Below are 21943 nucleotides of genomic sequence, written 5' to 3'. Positions count from 1 at the left end.
TAAAATGGTAAATTTTATATTATGTATATTTTACCACAATAAAAAAGTCAGTCTTGTACTAATATTCATACAACCCCTCAGTGTGGACACACATGGCCAAAATTTAAGAGAGAAACTTATGCTAACATCAAAAAAGGACAAGGGCATACATTTTCATTTTTGCTAAAATTCCTCTCATCATTTGAACCCTATAAGGTTAGAGAGACATTAAATGTTGGCATCACACAGGAAATTCACTTCCAATTTATTGTTGGCATTTAAAAGTGGTGCTAATTTATATGCAGTTCCTTTTAATTAGTTTGTTACATTCGATTATACAACTGAATTAAAAACATAAAAATACCCAGTACCTCTTCCCTTAAAATCTTCTGTTCTGATGCTTTCCCAAAACACAGCAATTACTGAGAAGTCATCTTTATTTTTTACTTTCATTGTATCAAAATGTTCTTCACAATCTGGTCTTGCCCCTCTTTTTAAAGAATTCTTTTCCCACCCTGCCCCATCCCCCCAACACAGTTAAGGATAAACATCATGGGTTGATATGTCACAGAGTTATAGGCTGCCCATCCCTGTGAAAAAGTTCTTCCTTTCAGTCCTGGATTGATGTGGAAATCATTGCACTGGATAAGGAGATGCAAGGCCAGTGGGAACACACACGTGCCAGGTACATACCTGGACAGGCTCAGGTGGAGCCAGGAGTCCAGAGCAGCAATTCTACGTGTGTCAGTCTCAGGAGAACTGCTGCAGGCTGTCATCATATCTGCTTGTGAACACAGAGGGGAGAGTTCATTTTTTCTTGGTCACAGTAACACATCAAGGGGATAACTTGCAACAGTGTCAATTAAATGACTGGGGTGATGCAAAGCCATAGATGCCTCCAAGCAGGAAAGGGCTGTAGAGCTCACGTGAGAACTCCTGCTTCGCGCACCTGTCAAGGTAACGCACAGCCCCTGGAGCTGAGCTCGCTGCTCTGCAGCTCTTCACCCGGAGAACAAAACGACGGCAGGCACAGCACTGGCTTATGCAGTACAGCTTATACAGGTGATCGTCCCCATTACAGAAGAATCTGATTGTTATTTTCATACACCACAGCATTTAACATACCTCTTTTTTATTTACAGTAAAATATGGAAATGTGAGAAAACGTTAGCGTCAAACACGTTAAGACGTTCTTAGAAGGGGTGTGTAACCGTGAAGTAGTGGATCATTAGCCAAGATTCTAAAGGTTATTTTGTATTCAACATTTGTTGAAACTCAAAACAGACGAGCAGAGTACCTCCAAAATAAAGATTACCAAAATAAACTGAAAAAGTATTTCCAAAATAAAGATGACCAAAAGCTAGTTAGCCTGAGTATATTAGTTGTCTACTGCTGCTGTGTAACACATTACCAGAAACTTAGCGACTTAAACAGCATATCATCTATTGTCTTACAGGTCTGTAGGCTAGAGGCCTGACACGGGCTCCACTGGGCTCCAATCAAAGTGTTGGCAGGGCCACGTTCCCCTCTGGAGGCTCTAGGGGAGAATCTGTTCCCTCGCCTTTTCCAGCTTCCAGAGGCCACCCACATTCTTTGGCTTGTGGCTCCTTCCTGAAACTGCAGTAACTTCCTTCCTGTATCTGCTGTAAGTAACCAACGCCAGCAGTGTTGCATCTGTCTCTGACTGTCCTTCCAGACCTCACATTTCCCTCTGACTGACACTCTCCCAAGTCCCTCTTCCACTTTAAGGACCCTTGTGATTATGTTGGGCCCACCTGCAGAACCCAGACTACTCGCCCTATTTCAAGGTCAGTGGATTAGTCCCTTAATTCCACCTGCAGCCTTGTTCTCCTTTGCCATTTGACCCGACATATTTACAGGTTCTGGGGATTAGGAGGCAGGATTCTCCCTACACACATTAAATACACATGTAAATACACATTAAATACACCGTTTAATATTTTTGTGACAGTACAATGATTGTCATTCAGCTGCCTTAATCTACAGAACTGATCTCTGATCTATATAAAACATATTAAACTAGCCAGATGCGATAGTAAAAAAAAAAAAAAAGATGTAAAACAAATTGTACAACATTACAAAGTAGTGGCTATGTGTACATATGTGTTTAGATATATATATATAAAATTATACATGTTTATGTGTGTGTGAGTGTAAATACACACACACACACACACACAATTTTAAAGTTAATCAAATGGCTCTGGAAAATTAATATACCATAGATATTCCTGGGAAGGTAATGCTTATAAAATAAGGCCATGTTTATGAAGATCCAAAATCAGTCAAAGATAAGATTCTTAACAAAGAACATAAAGATTATAGACAAAGAAATTCCTTCCCTTTAGTCCTTTTCCCCTACTTGTTTTCTTCTCGCTTTCTTCCTGTTGTTGTTCTTCCCAAACTAAATGTCCTTGTGCTCTGTTGTGGGTGAAATGACCAGAGCCTTTACAAACAAGGTCAAACCACCAACCCACAAATACATTAGTGCAGGGGCTCTGGAGGAAATCACTGGAAACAAAGGGAAGGCACGTGGGTCTCCGTCCAGTGTACCTGTAATCCTGGAAAGGGAGGTCCCGATTCCTCCAGTGGCAGCAATACTAGCTTTGCTTTTCTAGAAACAAACATTACTTGCAAGTGTGACCACTGTCACCGGCGAGAGCTGGTGCCCGGTCCAGGCAGACTTAAAAGACAGGAATGTGATAGTGGCGGTCATTCTCAGTCAGCAGGGAGACCTCCGGCCACTCCCTGAGCGACTCCTCTGGGTAGCAGACTTCAAAGTCTCTGGAGTTAAACCTGAACAGTCTGAACACTTTTATCTTTACTTCCAGGGAGTATCCAAGTACAAACATATCAATCTGGGGAAGAGATGAAAGAGAGGTCACAGATACACATTTCCAAATTCCCACCTCTCACCAGCGGAGGGCGAGTATTCTTCTGCAGCTCATGAGATGACGATGTACTTGCTGACAGACCCACACATGGACCAGGGAGTGGGCACGGGGCTGGGGACGAACGTCCGTGGTGCGGAGGGCAGGGGACAAGCGGAGAAATTTCTCTCTCTGGGGAGTAGCGTGAAGAAATCACAGGGAAAGCTGCCTGGAAAAAAAAACTAATAAAGGAATGCTTACAGTAAAAGTTACACTGTTTGTTTTTCGAACGGTTTTTTTTTTTTTATCGTTTTAAATCAATTTTTATTAAAATGTCAGATGATTTTGAGCACCTCCTAGGAAAGGAAAGGAAAGCAAAGCAAAGCAAAACGAAAGCCCTTTTCTATGGGGAAATAAAAGCATTGTCTGGACTTCTTTTAAAATTTCAATAACTTCTATTTGTCTGCACTAAGTAGCCAAATGCTCTCCCAGATGTTGCCTCAGTTTGCAGCTGGACTTGCTCCTGGGTAACCTCTGTTGTGGGAAAGCCTGTTACCGCCCGAGAGGCAGCGGGAAGGTCAGGAACGCTCCCAGCACTGCCGCCCGCCAGCCACAGGGCTGCAAAGACGCAGCAGCCAGCACCGGGCAGGAAGGTTTATCACTCTTCGTTTCCTCATTTGAGGGCACTCATACCCACCCGCCACCTCTTTGCAGCTGGATTTATCATGGCTGAAAGCAAACTACAAACAAACAAACACCTATGTGCTCAGGTGTTGCCAGCACCGTCCTTCATCAAACACACACGATTCTTCTGCCCCATTTACCTGCTCTAGTCCACACGTGTCACCTACAGAGTTCAGGTGATTCATCATGAAGCTCAAAGGGTCGGAAGAGGTTTCCCGGGTAAACAGGAGTCGAAAAAGACTGGGAATGACATTTGTGGTCTTCATTTGTTCATAAGCCTCAGTGACTTGATAGAGCATGATGAACTTCAGAGCTTCGTAAAGTTTACACTCCAGGATAGCATCAGAAAAAAGGGCGTTGCACATGCTTCCTCGCTTGTGATAATCTTTAATTCCACTAAATTCAGTCCACTAAAAGCAAACACAGATGTAAAGTGAAACTTAAACGGCAAAGGTGAATACATACACTGTTGCATAATTTTTAAAGTACTTATAAAACAAACCAGAGATTAATAGAGGGGAGTCGAACTTTAACTTTTCATTTTATATCATTTGACACTGATTTTTTTAACCCTAAGTACTTATTACTTTTACAATAACAAAATATTTCATTTAAACTAGTTTTTCAAAAAAGCACCACCTACTAGGTAAAATACTAAACAAGTCAGTTTCCTAAAGCTGCCTCTAAGGGTGTTGGGTTACACAAAGGACATTCCAGTGAAGAACAGTACTAATTAGTATTCTTTCTTTACCACTCACTGTGTGCCAGGGTGGGGTACAAAGCAATCTACGTGCATTCTCTCATTAAATCCTTACAATAACTGTACAGGGTTGAGACTATTCATATTTTAGTTTTACAGATCAGAAAACCATGGCACAAAAATGGTATTTCCCAAGGAGGATTCATTTCAATGATCTAAAATCTGTGTTTATTAAGTGCAGGGAAAAAAATCTTAGTCAAATTAGTCCCCAAGTTACTAATAGGCACATTTCAGAAGGGCATTTCCCAGTGCCTTGTCTGGACCTTGCACCGCATTTTTCTGGGGAAACAACAAAGGTACGTGATTGTTAAGGTTTCTGACCAGTCCACAAAAGCCCTCTTAGCCCATAATAGGTCTAATCATCACGTAGAACAACACTGCTCTCGTTCATCACTTGGAAGGAGAAAGAAGAGCAGGAAAGGAAATGGTCAGTTACTAGAAGACTATTTCTGCCTGCACTTCCTACTTGCGGGACATAAAGGGGCATGCCTGACATGCAGAAAAGGGGCTGCGTGTGGGATGCATGCTTTCATTCCTAGTTTTCCCCCCTAAAGACTCACCTGTGTTTTCAATAATTCCACACATTTACGTAATTTTCCAAACACATTCGAACCTGTATACTTCTCAGGACCAAAACTGTATTGCTGGATCCAATTACAACCTTGTGAAAAGAGCAGTTTTTCAGGAAGCTTGAAAAGGAAGTAGATGCCAACAGTGATCAGTATCTCAACAGGTCTGACACACAATTTGGAATATGTCACAGGAGATAATCTTATCTCATTCAGAAATCTTCATTTGAAAAGACTGTAACAACAGTTAAGTAAAAACGTATAGTCTTGTTTTAGATTTGTGGATTAAGTGATTTGGATCATCTTAATTCACAGTTTCACAACTGATGAAAACCTAAATGAAGATTACGTCTACAGAAACAATCTTTTTGGATAAAACATTTCCCGAACTTCCTAGGTATCTCCCTTTAGAAATTATTTTTAACCAAGCACCGTTAGAGTGACATAGTACATCAGGGAAATGTGGATTGTAGAAGGATGCACTTTGGGGTTCAAACCTGGCTCTGTCACTCGCCTGCTGAGAGACTGCTCAACCAGCACTGGTTATGTAACCTCTCAGCCTCATCTCCACTGTAATGGAGACAATGACGCTTGTCAGAAATCAATGCAAGTACTAGCCATTTTGCAGGACTCTTGTTGGGACTAAATAAGATTATAGAATACGTAGGAATCTGATCCACTGTGGGTGTCTGATACATTTTCCCACCCAGCCGAGCTTGTGGAGCCCAGGGCCTCGGCTAAGTTCTCTGTCCTCAGCAACTAGCAGCAGGGCTGGCACACAGCATACACTTAACTGCTAGATGCAATCAAACTACCAATAAAAACAGCTCCAAACGGAAGATGTTAAGGAAGTAGACCGTGTGTAGTTACATATATGCAAATACTTTATATTTCTTTGCTCCTCCATCCTTAAATGTACATCTGTGGTTAGGCATACTACTTTCAAATAAAAATTAAGGTTATTCATAAGACTGTGCTGCTTTACACTGTTAAGAAAATGAAAAAAAACAAGGTACTGACTGGGAGAAAATATTTGCAAATGACATAGCTGATGAAGCACTCGTATTCAGAATATATAAAGAATTCTCAAAACTCAATATTAAAAAAACCCAAACAACCTAATAAAGAATGGGCAAAAGATCTGAATGGAGACTTCTCCAAGGAGGTAATGTTGATGGTAAATAAGCACGTGCAAAGATGCTCAATATCATTACCCATTAGGGGAATGCAAACAAAAAACAATGACACAAATGCACCCCTATTAGAATGGCTAAGAAACAAAACAATAAACCTGAGAACGTGGAGCAACTGGAACTCATACGTTATTGGTGGCAAAATGGCAGAGCCAGTTTGGAAAAGAGTTGCCAGGTTCTTATAAAGTTAAACATAAACCTATCATGTGACCCAGCTATCTCACTCCTAGGTATTTACCCAAAAGGAATGAAAACTTACATTCATACAGAATCCTGTATGGGAATATTTATAACAGCCTTATTCATAATTGTCAACAACTGGAAGCAATCTGGGGACCTCCCTGGTGGCGCAGTGGTTAAGACTCCGCGCTCCCAGTGCAGCGGGCCCGGGTTTGATCCCTGGTCGGGGAACTAGATTCCACATGCGTGCCACAACTAAGAGTTCACATGCCACAACTAAGAAGCCTGCGAGCTGCAACTAAGGAGCCCGCCTGCCGCAAGTAAGACCCAGGGCAACCAAATAAATAAAGAAACTGGAAGCAATCCAGATGTCCTTCAACTCATGAATGCATAAACAAAATATGTTATATTCATATCAAGGAACACCATTCAGCAATAAAAGGAGTGAACTCCAAATCCATGGAACAACATGGATGAACTACAAATGCATTATGCTAAGTGAAAGAGGCAGATTCAAAAGGCTACACACCGAATAATTCCATTTATGTGACATTCTGGAAAAGGCAAAACTAAAGGGACGGAAGACATATCAGTGGTTGCCTGGGGTTGGGGGTGAGAGAAGGACTGACAAAAAGGGATACGAGGGATTCTCTGGGGTTGAGGTTACACACTGTGCTTGTCAACACTCAAATAACCATAGAGTAGAAAAGTGAATTTTAGCAGACCACCTAACTTATAAAGGACAGATGCCCTTCTCAAGAAAAGATGCCGGCATTAAAAACAAACACAGTTGAGTGCGACTATCCTTCTGAGATGATTTGTTTGCAAACTGACATGAGAGACAGAGGACTGGGCTAAAGGACCTTCAGTCTCCTGATGCCCTGTGCACAAAGCCACCCACAGAAGACCCCGAGCACCTGTGTTGCAGTCCCCGTCAGTGCGGCCTTTCCCGAACTTCCGGTGTGAGAACGTACCTTCACAATATCTTTCTCTTTCATCCAGGATGGGAAAGAGAGGCCCTGGCTGAAGACTTGGAAGAGCACCGACCTTAGTGCGTCGTAGTTGTCTCTCCTTACTTGTCGGACACATTTAATGTGCCGCTGCCAAAACAGCTCCTTGTAAGCCTATGAGCACGAGAGGAGAGGCTGTCGTTAATTCCACTGGACGAGAGAGTAAAGAAAGCAAATCCACTGCATCTTCAGCAAGGTGTTACTCCCCAGTAAAGCGGACAACAGAAACAAAACAATTATAAATTATGAATGCGAACACGTGTAATTTTCAAGTGACTTTTGTGTGTATGGAGTCCATGTCGTGCTATTTTAGCTGGTAACTTCCTGGAAGCCCAGAGCCGGGAAATGTCATTCTGGGGAGATGATGTCTACAACCTGAACACAGTGAAAAATACTATATATACTTTTAAGCCCATGCTAAAGTGTCATTTAAATGTACTTTTCTTTTTCCTTCTCTCTCTCGCTCTCTTTTTTTTTTTTTTGGCTTTAGCTAGTGACAAGGTTGGACAGCACTGCTGCGAATATTTACCAAGATTGGTCTGATGGAAAGTTCTAAAAATCCTCAAAATGTTTTATGTCAAGGTGCCTGAATCCCTTCAAGGACAGTCCTTGCAGATGTGTTCATAGGCCTGGCCAGGAGGGAGCTGAAAAGGGTATAACGCTCAAGTGTCCTGAAATTACGGGCCTAATTTACCTAAGTCCTCGAAGGCACTAGCTCTAGGTGAAAGGCCTGAACGCAATGTCTAGCAGCTGTTTGGCTTTTAATTAGAGCCACGGTTGTTCCTGGTGCCACATTTGGTAAAGCAGAATGGAATGCGTGTTTCCCGATTTTTACACACAAATTCTCCACCCACCACGAGCTGTATAAACAGACACACCTTCCTCATCAGCTTGGCATGGGGTGTCTCTCCTTTCCATTCTCTTGCACAATAACTGAGTATATCAACTTCTGCCTCCACGCTGAGGTTCCCTGAACCAAATCAAAGATACAAGGTGGTGAATTTTCCCTTTCCTTTCCCTTCTTGAACCCTCTCTGCACTTTAAAAATAAGGAAACATATGCATGAAAATATTGACTTTTGAATCTCCTCTGCAGATATCCAATCCACCTAAAAGATAAGGGAACGATAATATCAAAATTCTATTTTAAACAGCAAGGGCATTTTTGAAAATTAAAGATGACATAGCCACATACCTTTTCAGCCAGTGCCCTAAATATAAATGTAGCCTTCTGAAGTAGCAGAGGGTGCCCACCAGAAATGAAACTGCCAACGTCACTGACCCCTTTGCTACTCTCCACGCGGCATCTAAGGCTTGGCTGGTGACGAGCGTCCAGGAGTGAACTTGGTCATTTCCTACAAAAATTTAATAATAATAATAATAATACTGTATAGCATGGGGAACTATATTTAATATACTCGATAAACCATAATGGAAAAGAATATAAAAAGGAATGTATATATGTGTCTAACTGAGTCACTTTGCTGTACGGCAGAAATTAACATTGTAAATCAACTATACTTCAATAAAAAATAAAATAAATATACATCACAATTACACAAGCCTGCTTTGTTTAAGGGGGAAAAAAAGATACACTGGATAATTTTACCTGTAAAGAGTCTATCATTGATTTATATAAACATTTTTTAAAGCATTTGAAAATTCAATCTAAAAATTAAAGAAACACCTAGTTCTCCTATAATCAGTGTCACATATGAGGATATCTTTGTTCTACGGAATTCAAGAGGAACAGGGCACATAAAGAGCGTGGGTTTCGGAATCCCTCAGACCTGAATTTAAAACCCGTTTCTCCTACTTATTCAGCTGTCTGACTGTGGGACACCTCATTTCTCTTACCCTGAATTTTCTTGACTGTAAAATGGGAGTGAAAATACCGACCTCGCTGGAGAAAGATGGAATGAAATCATTTAAGAACCAGCACAGTGCGCCTTGCACCGTGTAGAATATCTGTTAAATCCAAGAATGACCAAGGGAGTCTGCTCAGCACCGAGCCCACAGGAGTCAGTCACACCAGGGGCGTCTCCTGCCGTGTGGCCACCACCCACTTTTGCCCACGGCGATACTCTTAGGTCATTACGGGCCGTAACACATGCCATCATCTGAACGCACAGAACGAGACTCAGACAGCAGGCACAGAGACATCGTTTCCAGAAAGTGGGCCACTTAGAATAGTCGTGGATGGAGCTAGGTGTGCAGCTTACAGGGTACACTACGATTCCTGATGTGACAGGAGAGAAAATTCACAGGCCAGGAGAGCCCAAACTACGTACTTGCAATATTTTACTATGTGCAGCAGATTCCTAATTATATTATGTTTGAACACGTAAAATGCTGAAGTACAAATGAGGAAGAGAACTTTTGAATGGTGGCCAAACCTCCTGGGGTTCATTGTGCAACAGTTCCCTCCCTGGCACATTGGTTTAGTAAAATTCCAATGATTAACTGTAGTAAAAGCCTCCTGGATTCGGAATCTACAATTTTAGCATTTTTGATCGTATGGATATTTGATATGTGTATCTCAGTAAAGTTGCTATACATTCTCAATAAAGAAATATATATACTCTCAATAAAGAAAGAATTTACCAGCAAATAAAGAAATAAAGTTACCAACAAATAAAAATATGCATGTTTATAATTATTTAAAAGTACATTTTTTTATTATTCAATTAAACTATTTATTTTTAGATTGTTGTACATTCATATGCAGCTCTGAGAAATAAGCTTGTAAGAGGCAGAGAGACATCATGTACACTTTACTGGAAAAGTACATTTTCAAAAGCAGGTACTTACCTGTTTAAAACAATTGATTAGCTGTTAATTATGTATTTACTTCTACTAGATATTTAGTACAAAGTTTTTAATGAATTGCTTAAAAACGTAAGCTATAATGCCTTTGCATCTATAATTCAGACTTTTATTAAAAAGTCTACATTATTCTTCTTAAAGAATGTATAATATTTTAGTATAAAGAGAGAGCATCATATGTGTACATAATCACTGCCTTGTTGACGAGCATTTGGATTGTTTCCCAGTTTTTCACTTTTACAAACATTTTCCTCCAACAGTCCTCGTGGACTCACGGTATCTTTTAGGATAATTTCTAGAAGAGGAAACTCTGGGTCAAAGGGTGTGCACATTTCCAGATGTTACAGACGTTGCCAAAGTGCCCCCCTCAAACAGTTGACACTCCCGCCACATGTACGAGCCTCCGTTTCCCTAAACCCCAGGACCGGCTATGATTCCTCACTGCAGTAACACGTTCACAGCTCTTCCTCTGTGAAGAGCCTTTTAGAGCATCTGCCTGCTCCCCACCGGCTCGTCCTGGTGTTTGCGTGCACTTGGAGGGCTGGGGGCTGGCTGCTGGCCCCTCCACGGGGCACTGCTCTCACCCGCCGCACACGGACTCCAATCGACGGGCTGCATTCTTAAAAGATACTGCCCGGCCCCTCGGGGCACTTGATTCGAGACCCCTGAAATAGGGGCTTCTCCTGAGCGTGAGGCCTCTCGACAGCTGCCAGGGCCTCCATGGGGACCCACCGCAGATTATGTTCTCCTCACACCTACACACACACGCGCGCGCATACACACACACACACACACACACACACACGCACTTCCCTAGCCTACTGCCCTAATCCTTGAAATTAAACCCACCTCCAACCCAAGAAAGGGCGATATGATCAACTTCTCAGAAAAAAACATGTGAGGGCTCAACACCCCCTTCCCATGCAAACCAAGAATACGAGCCTAAACTCCTTGTATCCACTCTACCCAGTGCACCCACAGGTACTGGTCAAGTGACTCAAGCCAAGAAGGGCCAGGGAGCGTATCATGGGGGCTGGTGTGGGTACCAGGGAGCGGCCTGGAGGCGGGACTCAGGAGGTCACAGGGGAGTGGGCTGCGGCTCAGAGACAACCCCGAGGTGTTCACATAACTTCGTATGAAAATATTATCAGGAGTGGGGCTTTGACAGTTCAAAAGAGCTACAGTTTGAGCTTTTGCTACGTGCCATACCCTGTGGCAATCGTTTTACAGAAATTGTCTCATTTGCTCCTAGAAACGCAGTGGCGTAAGGAGGCCCTGGTCCTGCAGTACACGGGGTGGGTGACTCCATGCCCCCACGTGCCTGTCCCTTAACCCCGGGAAGGAGGGCAGCAGGACAGCCCAGCGCCGGGGACGCAGGGCGGCTCAGGGGCTCCTCTCGCTGGTAACACGGAGGCCCCCTTGGAGCTGCGGGATGGTTTAAGGAAATGTTGGGAAAAGTGCCGAGCTCGTGGCCGGGCACACGGCAAGTACCCAAAACATGTTCATTATTATTTTATCACCTGAGGACACTGCGAGGGAGAGAACGATGAAATAAGCCGCAGAGCTAGAATTCAAACACACGGGGCAATGCGATGCGGAAGCTGGACGCTGTCCCACTTGCCTACCCTGCCTCTGAATGATGGAGCTGAGTGAATCCCAAACCAGCTCTGCTACAGCAAGTGGAATCCAGACTCTTTAAAAAGAGAGTTTAAAAAAATCTCTCCTGCATGTATCAATAACTGGATTACAACTCAAAACAACAGACACGGAGGAGAACGCCATAAATGAGGCACCCAGCAAAATACTATCATGATCACAGCTTTGATGATCTCCTGAGTCAAATCTCATTTCCCCCAAAGCAGCCGAGACAGGATAAGATCTTCCATGTCAGAATCTTCCCGGGGTCCCCCTCGGCCAACCGGCCAGGGAGAAGTCAGCACCAGCCCGCCCAACTTCCCCTCCCCTACCCAGTGCCCTGCCTAACGGGGAGCTGGCCTTGGGGGGCGCCCCCTGGACTAACAGGAAGAGAGAGAAGTCCCACCACCATGGAGTCAGTCTTTCAACATAATAAACAGAGGAGCGAGAACAAGGGCAAGAAACAAGGGGAGTGGGGACGAGGGGTGGCTTTGGCGACGAAGAGGCGGAAAACAAGCGTTGCCAGGAATTATGGATTTGATCCTTTTGAATGCTCATCAAGAGATAAAAACGAAATTTCTTTTTAACCCTTTTGGGCTGGACCGCTTGGGTGGTGGCTGAAATGAGGTGATACGTGAGGCACCAGGCATTCCTATGACAGCGGAAAGTGGATGAACTAGGTCTTACACACACCCCCAGTCATCACCATTGCCACCTGCTGAGACCTCAACCCACACAATCCGAGGTAACACTTAGGTAGTTGCGATGTCCTTTGGGTAATGACACCAGAACCTCCTGAAGCCAGCAGTGTGGCCATGCGACACTAAACTCCGATCTGTGATCACTCAGACTACACGTGGCAGATGAGACCACTGACTGGAACTGAAAACATTAAAAGCCACTGTTTTTTTGTGGTAAAACTCTACTTAGCCTTTTTCTTTCCGTTCTCTAAACTGTACCAAAACTGAAATAATTCAAACACTCAAACAGGAAACCAAAAAGAAAAAAACAAACCTGAAAACAAAACTTAAAAGACCCAGAGGAGCCGGAAACCGAGTGATCACGCTGACAGCACTTTGCCCCAGCCTCAGGCTGGCTCGCAGGGAGAGCCCCGGGGTCTGGCTCGCCGCGACACCTGCAGTGGTGCCCCGGGCTGGAGCCCGGCCCCTGCCGCGCCCGCCTCCCCGCAGGCCGCCCCTGGGGCTGCAGCGGCACAGGGAGCTCGCTCCACGCTCGGCTCCTCTGCCCCCGGGTCCGGCCCGCTGACGTTCTCCTGAAGCAGAGGCGGCGGCAGAGGAGGCGGATCAAGGGCTACGAGCGAGGGGGCTTCGCGGGGCGGAGCCTAGGCCTGAGCTAAACAGGCGGCAAAGGCGATCTAATTTCCACATTGGAGACAGCAGGGGCAGCGAGACATATCACATGGGAAAATCACCTTGTTAAAAACTTTAAGGTGAAAAATGCTAAATTTAATATAATAAATACAACAGATATTTCTATCAGCTTCAATGCCATATTCTGGTTGATTAGCAGGAGATGGTAGGAAGAGTGGCCAAGAGAGATGGATGGGTTGGGAAGCAAATAGGGCCCGGGACGGCCGTGCCCCTTCTCTGTGGCAGGAGTGGTGAAGGGAGGGGGGTGCCCCAGAGAGGAGCACACACAGGCCACGTGGCACAGTGGACTGGGAGGGGCCCGGGAAGCCCCCCTCCCTCCTGCCCCGCGCCCTTCGGTTATGCTACTTCTTCCTACCCTGGGCTGGGCGCCACGCTGGCAGGCAGTGAACTGAAAACACACATGCTCTGGCCCCAGGGAGCTCTTGGTCTGGTGGGAGATGCCCTGCTGTCAGGAAAGGCTACTGGTCAGCTTGCCCAGGCCCACAGGTTAGCACGTCCTGGTGTCGGGGTCCGGCCGAGACACAGAATAACACGAGGCCCTCATGCTGGATGCCAAGGTGGGTCATCGCTCTCAGAGCGGAGTTCTGAGAACCTCAGAGGCTCGAGAATAAAGCAAAATACGGTACATTCGTCCAAACATATAAACTAAGCAATAAGCAAACAGAACGATAAACATACAGAACAAATCCTGTTAGGTCATCAAGGCTTCTGAATAATTTAGAGCAAATGGGAGACTCCTAGAGAAAAGTCAGCACAGTGGAGTGAAAGGCTGCGTTTAAATGGTCTTGGCTCATGCAAAACCATAGGTTAGTTGGGGTTTTTTTTGTATCACCTATGTGGGAAAGAGGACAAATATCCTCTTAATAAATCTTTGAAATGGTGAGGTCAAAAGACTTTCTACACTTTTGAACTTCAGGTATTAATCCTGCTCAGTTAAGAAACCATGGTCTCCCACTTAGTAGAGTTCTACAACCAACAACTACGAGATCAGTATCACTGAGGAAGAGAACCACCAACGCGAAAGTTTTTATCTCGAAAGTCATGACCAGCGAGACACACAAGGGTAGCCCTGTCATGCAACCAACTTATCAAGGCTACGCGCGCAATCCCACATCCCATAGGACTGGGCATGCTTCACCCAAGGCTCCTGCCAACCAAGAGGCAGCAAACACAGCAGGAAATGCTCCTTGCCAAACACTGAGGGGACTGGGTGCGTGTTTTTAATAACATCATAGCTCAGGGTATTTTCAGGTACTGGGCACAGCGTTAGGTGTGTAAAATTCCGCCCATCACTTTAATTTTCTAACCATGTGGCAGAGGTTTAAAACCCACGCAACTACAGAAGCACAAAAGCGGATAGGCTCCGGGGACCCCAGAACTCCAGGTCACTGTACCCAGCCAGGCAGACGCCCTGTCCCTGGTCTGGTGGAGACGGCGGGCTGGCGGAACAAGCCTGGGACCCAGTCTTTATTCTGCCATTTTCCAGCTGCAGGACCTCAGATGAATCACTTTGTCTCAACAAAGAGGCAAGAGGTTGGTGTGACCAGAGCTGTCACCACCACTTGACTCGTTACTGCTTGGGGTCACGAGGAACGTGTCTGATTCTTCCTCCACACCACAGCCTTTTAGACCTTTGACAGAAACACGGGATGCTTGGGCCGAAGGGGCTGGAAACCCACTGGTTCTCCAAGGCCTGAGTCACACCAGCCCCTCAAGCAGAATGAATCTCTCCCGCGGTTCCCCCCTGCACGCACGCACACACACACACACACACACGCACACACGCCGTCCACACTGCACGCGGGTTCCGGTTCAGTGGATTCATGACTGCGCCCCCCACTGGCTGGAAAGCATTTCTGAGGTGAAAGCTGAAGCTTCATTCACTGCGGACCTGGCCACCTGATGAGATGTCACACGCACACTTCATCTTTGAAGCCCAGAGAAAGCAAGCAGAAGCCTGAACTTGAACCCACGTGTTCTGACCCAAGGTCAGTGCCCTTTGAATTAACTACCCAACTGCCCTTCCTGAGTAATTCTCTTCCAAGAATGCAAAACAATTAACAAGCATGAACTCAGAAGGCAGCTGTCATTCCCACTGTGCCTTTTTCTCTTCTAGATCAGACACACCCCCTTCTCTCCACCAGGCCTCACTCGACATGATTTGGTGGCGAGGGGCAGGGGGGTAGTCTCTTCATTATCCCGGTCACCCTTCTCGGGACCCACCCCACACTCAGAGTGAGACCGCAGGTCAGAACACACTGCCCTGAGTGTGACCCAAGCGGGAGAGAATTCAACCACGTGACCACTTCTTCACGCTCCATCGGGAGTCAGCAAGTTTTCTGTGTAGGGTCAGAGAGTATTGTAGGCACTGCCAGCCATCTGGTCTCCGTCCCATCCACTCAGATCGTCCCCGACAGAGGGGAAGCAGCCATCAGACAGTACACAGCGGGGTGGTGTTCCAAGAAAACTTTTTTACAAGACGCTGAAATTTGAATTTCATATAAGTTTCACATGTCAGGAAATGGTATTCTTCTTTTGATCTTTTTTCCAACCATTAAAAAATGTAAAAACCATTCATAGGTCACAGGCCATATAAAAACTGGGTGGGACAGATCTGGCCTGTGGGCCGTGGTTGGCCAGACTCTGTCTAGATGATACATTCACACTAATGCAGCCTGCGATTGTATTAGTATTCAGCCTGCCATCAACCTAAAGCCGTTTAGACCTGTTGCTGGAGCACATCTCCCCATCTGCCGAAGGGGGAGAGAGAAAAGGTGCTTTCATCCCACTGTCCTCAAACCTCCAGGGGGAAGAACTGTCCTGGAGATCTGATACTGGCCTCCACCCCTCTACCCTCCCTCTTTCTTGAGGGAGGGAGACTTACCTGATGGCAGGTGTAAGACCCTCTGCTCAGCTCAGCCCCCTCCTCTCCACTAGGATCTGCCTGCCTGCCGAGAGGTGCCCTTGGGGCTGCTGTCTCTCTGGGGGAGAGGCCTGACCTTTGAGGGGAGAGTACAGCTCAGGCACTGCCTGCAAGCCCATCTGGCCATATGACTAAGACACAGGGATTTTATCACCGAGCCGATATTTAAAAACTCCCTGACTTCCGTGTGTACCTTTCAGTTAGTTCAGAACCTGGGAAGGGAAGCAAGGGATTATCCAGATCGCGTGTGCAAGCTCTGTGCATTTTAGACCCAGGAGCTGACACACATCCCTGCTAAATTTCACGTTACTGGACTTGGCTCACTGCTCTGACCTGTCATGGCTTCCGTGGTGCTCTGTCCCTCTCTCAACTCTTAGACCTTTAAAAACTAAGCTTGTCTTCCACATCCCAAAATAGATCATTTATGAACACGTGACCAAGAGAGAAATAAGGTACACCCTGAGACAAGCCACTTTCGCCACACAGTGATTTTTCCGTTAACCAGAATCATTTGACCTCTGTCGCTACTGGTTACTCATCCTTCTAATTGGCTTCCCTTCTCCAATGCCATTTTCCACTCTGAAGCCAATGGTGTGTGTGTTTTGTTGGTTTGTTTTTTGTATCTTTTTTTATATTCAATGGATGTGTCATCTCTTATGCAAAAATCTTTCTGGCTTTCCTTGCTTATAGGAAAGACCCATATCCTGGCAGCCAGTAGAGTCATCTGGAAAGGCCTCTAAACAAGTGAGAGAGTGATGGGGCATCGCCTATTGCACCATCCCAGCCAGAGGCCTCGGAGAGCTGGTCTTCCCATAACCAGGAACCGGTCTCACCACGTAACCCCAGCCACTGGTGGAACCAACTGAGAGGTCGGGCTGGGCCCACCACTGATGGGAGCCCAGGGCGGAGGTCTCCCTGTCCCCCTCCCCTAGTCTCTACCCCTCGCGGCCCCGTCTACCTTTACGCAGTGCTTCAGATCTGCTCTCCTGAAAAGAAACCAGAGGCTTCAAAACAAACTGGCCAAACATTACAGAGCATCGTACTCGAAGTCTAGGGATGCGCCACATCCTGACCAGCGGGGCGCTCAGAAGGACGACCCTCGGGCCCCATGGAAGCAGAATCTGTGTTCTACAGGATCCCCAGCGATTCAAGCGCAACCAAGGCCTGGGAGGCGCTGCCACCGAGACGGAACCATGCTTGCCCTGGCTCCACCTGTGGAGAATCTATTTATTGGCTGGGCGCCAGTCTTGTCTTTAGTTCCCAGGTGATTCCAATGTATCACCGGCGATGAGACGCACTACTCTGGAGTCAGGGCTTCCTCCGTCCTTGGCTGCTTCTGTTAGCTCAAATATACTATCACACGTTTATTGATTTCCAAAACTACCCTTCGGGGAAATCGTGACAGATAAAGAAAAGTCTCACTGGTCGTGTAATCCAACTACCAGTAAGTGCTGCCTGTGTTCTGTGCCTCTTTCCCTTTGGCCAAGGTGAGGGGCTACTTTTACTAGTCAGTTGCTATTTTTCCAAGGCTGGGATCTATGCCTACCTAAAAAAGAATTTTGCTGAAATTAATAATAAAGGAACCCAGGGCTTCCCTGGTGGTGCTGTGGTTGAGACTCTGCCTGCTAATGCAGGGGACACGGGTTCGAGCCCTGGTCTGGGAAGATCCCACATGCCGTGGAGCAACTAGGCCCGTGAGCCACAACTAATGGTACAGATGAGCCAGTTTGCAGGGCAGAAGTTGAGACACAGATGTAGAGAATGGACATATGGACGCCAAGGGGGGAAAACTGCGGTGAGGTGGGGATGGTGGTGTGCTGAATTGGGCGATTGGGATTGACATGTATACACTGATGTGTATAAAATTGATGCCTAATAAGAACCTGCAGTATAAAAAAACAAACAATACAACTAATACTAAACTTTCATTGGGTTATTTGTATGGAAATATGTTAATATAAATGTTTCAGACATTACATGAAATTTCTAAAAATCTTATATTTGTATTTGTATGGAAATATGTATGGAAATATGTTAATATAAATGTTCCAGACATTACATGAAATTTCTAAAATTCTTATATTTGTATTTGTATGGAAATATGTATGGAAATATGTTAATATAAATGTTCCAGACATTACATGAAACTTCTAAAAATCTTATATGTTCTGGTATAATGTTATAAGTCATAATCCTAGTTATTACTTTAAAATGTATATCTCAGAAATAACTAATTTTCTTGTCAACTGCATTATTATGAACTTTCATCAAATCTTTTACTGTGGTCATTTTTAAGTCTTTTGTCATTTACAGACAGTTCTGGGTGTACTCTGATGATTTTGCAAATATGTTCCTATAAAAGGGTTTCATCTTCAAGAAATTCATGGAAAAGACTCTGACAAGTACAGGTTTCTGGTAACTGACTGTACTGCTGAACTGAATGAATAAGCATTTTCAGAACTCTGATGAAAAACTGATGAACTCATAAAAGTGCTAACAAAAGATCAAGATGAAAAAAAACAATTAATTACATGGGACTGAGTGAACTGATGAGGATGAGTATAATTTTTGTGACTTTCTGTCTGAATTAAAAAAAAAAAAAATCCCACAAGGACTCAGAGGCAAAGAATATACAAATCAATTTTCACTGCAAAGTAAAGGAGCTGTTACAGTGGAGGATTACTGGACTGAATGTCAATATTATGACATAGTATGAGTGTGTTTCATGTTTGGTAATTGCAATCATTGTTGCTTTTGTTGTGGTCATCCATGTACAATGCTTGGTGTCAGTCTATTTATCTCTTGTAAAAATAAAATACAGTGTGTGTGTGTGAAAAAAAAAAAATAAATTACTATGTAACCAACATCCAACAGTTCCACATAAACTCAAAGTCAGAGTCACCTGGTTAAATCAACAATGAAAGACTTACTATTAAATTCTTAATTCAGAGGTTTATTGAGCATAGCATCTTACGTGCTACAGTTTCTGGGATTGTTGTTTATTACCTGGGAATCCCAGCAACAGTACTAACAGACAAGGGTCCTTAGAAATGAACATAAACATTTTATTATCCTCTTATTTTAAACATGATGGCCTCTGTCTATTCCGGCTCAATTAAATGAAAAAGTAGAAAAATAGAGTATGACTAGAACAAAAGATCACTGGAAAAATGAGTGTATAAACCAAAACTTTTCCCTGTTGACTTACTGTAACGTGACATTTAAGTGTTCTTCCATTCAATTAATTACAAATCAATAAATGTGTATATAACCTCCGTCTTGAGAACAGATTGTCCTAAGTAACTGAACATGGACCAGAGGATTCAAGTGGGCAGGAGAGAAAGGTCAGATACAATAGTCCATTAACTCCTTTAACTGGTACATAAAGACTTCAGAGCCACGTATAAAGAAACACACGTGTAGGAAGTTTTAACTCGATAATGATGACTTTTTCTCCCGCACACAGACCTGTGAGTTCCCTTGAGCAACAACGATGGTATTAAGTTGATAAGCCAACTTTGCTTTAGAACAGCTTAACTGTGATGAGGTACCTTTGGAACCTAGAGTGCTCCCAGGTATAAGCCTGAATGTTTTAGGAGACAGAAGCGGGCGATGGTTAAGAACATGCTGCGGGAGGAGCCGGGCTGCCAGGGCTTGAATCCCGGCACCACTTACTAGCTGGAAACTCTGAGGAAATTCCCTGACCATTCCGAGCATCACAGGACGGTGGTTGTAGAGATTACATAAGACTATGGGCAGTGTCTCCGTGTCCAGCACCGTGAAGAGAGCTCCAGTACCCACTGTTACTGTGGCAGGGACAACGCTGGGGGCTGCAGACACATAGGACAGCACCCACCCGCTCCGGGGAGCCAGGTGAAAGGTCACTTTCAAATTCAGTCATTGTGCCAATCAAGAATTTCTACTTAGCTAAAACACATGGTGCCAAAATTTACACTTTATTTGCTATTTAATCCATCTCACAGAAACGTAAGAGTAGAAGTATAAAAGTGACAAAACAGGCTGGCAAAAAATAGCAACTGTGGACCACTTGGTTGTAAGCATTCTCTTGTAGGCTCTGTTGCGGGCATGTGTTTTCAATTGCAGTGTTGGCTTTCCTTTTCCTAAGCCCTCAAACTATTTTTTAAGGAGGGAAAATGTTTCCCTTTAGGCTGAAGCTGAGGAAAGAATTCTCTCTGCTCTCACAGTGCTGGCACACCTTGAACTTGGTGCACTGGAAGGGAAAATTCCTGACAATTACATTAAGCCCAGAGTAGATACCCTTCGGCGCCCCCCAGCCAGCTTTTCCCAGCTGTGCCCCACCTCCGCTTCCAGCTTTGCTCTGCCGAAACAACACAGGGAGAAGGGAAGAAAATCACATATGAAAAAGTTCAGATGGATACACCCCCAGGAAATATTTGGCTAATTCTATAAGAATCCAAGGTGCAGAAAGGTTGAAAATTAGTTCATTCTCCAAACTTCTGAGGGTGGGAGATACGTCAATCACAGAATTCTAGACTGGGAGGGGCTTTATGGATCAGCTAGCCTAGTGCCCTCATTTTATGGACCAGGACCCAGAAGCTTCGAGGCCCACAGTCCTGGGCAAAAGGATGTCTAGAACTCATGTCTTGTCTCCTAGAACCGGGCTGTTTTCACCACACCCGACACTTTGCTGTGTGAATCAAAAGCTCCTGCTGGGACCAAGAATCCGGACTAAGAAGCAGTCCCAGTAACTTCCCATTGACGCTGCGGCACCTGGAACAGGCGTGCTCCCCAAATTCACTCGTGGGCTCTCACCCCCGGGGTGGCCTCCAGGAAAATACACAATCGGGAATGTGCTCCAAGCTGAGAAGCAGATCATCTTCCTCAGACCTGGGGCTGGAAGCATGGCAAGGAAAGCACCCTTCATTCGTCCGGTGAGGGCCCAGCTACGCACGCAGAGGGCAGAGACGCCGCGACACAGGTGGCGCGCGGCGACCTCGGCCACCTGTGCCATACTGGGCTGCCGCTCCTGCCCCTGGTGAGATTTTTGTTTCAAAAGCCAGAGTTTTCTCTGTTGCTCATCGAGTCTCGACTGCTGCGAAGGTGTGGGCCACATCCTCTGCCAGCAAAGCGCGAAACCCGTCAACTTCCCTCCGACAACAATCAAGGGCTCGGAGGGGACACCGAGAAGGGGACACCGGCGCTCGTGGGCGCCAGGGCCCGACCCCAGCCGCTGCCGGGGCACCCCACCCCGCCGCAACACATCCCAGCCCGCAGGACCCGCTTTCTCTTTCCAGGAACCCGTCTGCTCTGCCTCGGAGGGTCGTTCGCTGCCTCGGCCCGACGGCGCAGTTCCTCACTTAGGGGCGACCCCCGCCCCCGACGGCCCCCCAAACCCTGCAGCCCGTCCCCCTCCCCGCCCCGGGCAGGGGCGCCCCGGACCTCCCACCCCTGGGATGGCGGGCCCCGAACCTTCCAACCCAGGGCTGCGCCGACGGCCGGCGGGGGCGAGCGCGTCCCGGGCGCCCGCGGCCCCCGCCCCGCCCCGCCCCACCGGGCCCCGGGCCCACCTGCGGCGGGGTCGCGAGGTCGTTGCCGCTCCTGCTCCCGCGGGGGGCTCCTCCGTGCCGCCATGGCGGCCGCGGGCTGCTGATGGGCGCGGAGCCTCGACCGCTGGGTCTGTCAGAGGCAGCGGCCGCCGGCCGGCGCCCGGTCTCACTTCCCTGCGGCTGGCGGGCGATAGAGGCGCCGGGAGGGGACCGCAGCCTGCGCTCCCGCCCCGGGAGCCCGCTCGTCGACTGACACACCGGGCCACCAATGGGAGGCCGCGACGGGGGCGGGGACGGGGCCAAGCGGGCGGGCCTTGCAGGGTGGGCGGGGTCTCCGCGCCTTCTGGGTCGCCAGCCCGGGCTGCGCAGAGCCGC

The 21943-nt window shown here is 46.2% G+C and overlaps 1 protein-coding gene and 1 long non-coding RNA gene across 11 annotated transcripts in view; one reads left to right on the top strand and one right to left on the bottom strand.

The window, feature by feature from the left end:
• LOC309659104 overlaps window positions 1-3138 on the top strand; it is a 51190-nt gene extending 48052 nt beyond the window's left edge. For 8 of the 9 annotated variants that reach the window (XR_014262590.1, XR_014262591.1, XR_014262592.1 and 5 more), the window contains one exon: window positions 1436-2065. This is a non-coding gene — a long non-coding RNA (uncharacterized lncRNA). Of the gene's footprint in view, window positions 1-1435; window positions 2066-2831 lie in introns of those variants that run through there. The other variant, XR_014262589.1, reaches the window with a different exon arrangement.
• Window positions 233-21668, bottom strand: LOC309659103 (inactive ubiquitin thioesterase OTULINL-like). Of its 2 annotated transcripts, none has more exons than XM_082478865.1 (8): window positions 21590-21668; window positions 8461-8620; window positions 8343-8374; window positions 8145-8236; window positions 7231-7380; window positions 4875-5003; window positions 3695-3964; window positions 233-2858 (listed from the first exon to the last, which is right to left on the bottom strand). In XM_082478865.1, exons 1-8 carry the CDS (start codon window positions 21651-21653, stop codon window positions 2685-2687), a joined length of 1071 nt encoding a protein of 356 aa, XP_082334991.1. In that variant the 5' UTR covers window positions 21654-21668; the 3' UTR covers window positions 233-2684. The 2 variants fall into 2 exon arrangements, with proteins under 2 accessions (XP_082334991.1, XP_082334992.1); XM_082478866.1 differs by lacking the exon at window positions 21590-21668 and adding an exon at window positions 19047-19733.
• Between the last annotated feature and the right edge of the window lie 275 nt (window positions 21669-21943).

This window comes from Balaenoptera physalus (assembly GCF_965194825.1).
Source record: "Balaenoptera physalus genome assembly, contig: SUPER_3_unloc_7, whole genome shotgun sequence".
NCBI classification, from domain to species: Eukaryota; Metazoa; Chordata; class Mammalia; order Artiodactyla; family Balaenopteridae; genus Balaenoptera; species Balaenoptera physalus.
This window is presented reverse-complemented; position numbering and strand designations above follow the sequence as displayed.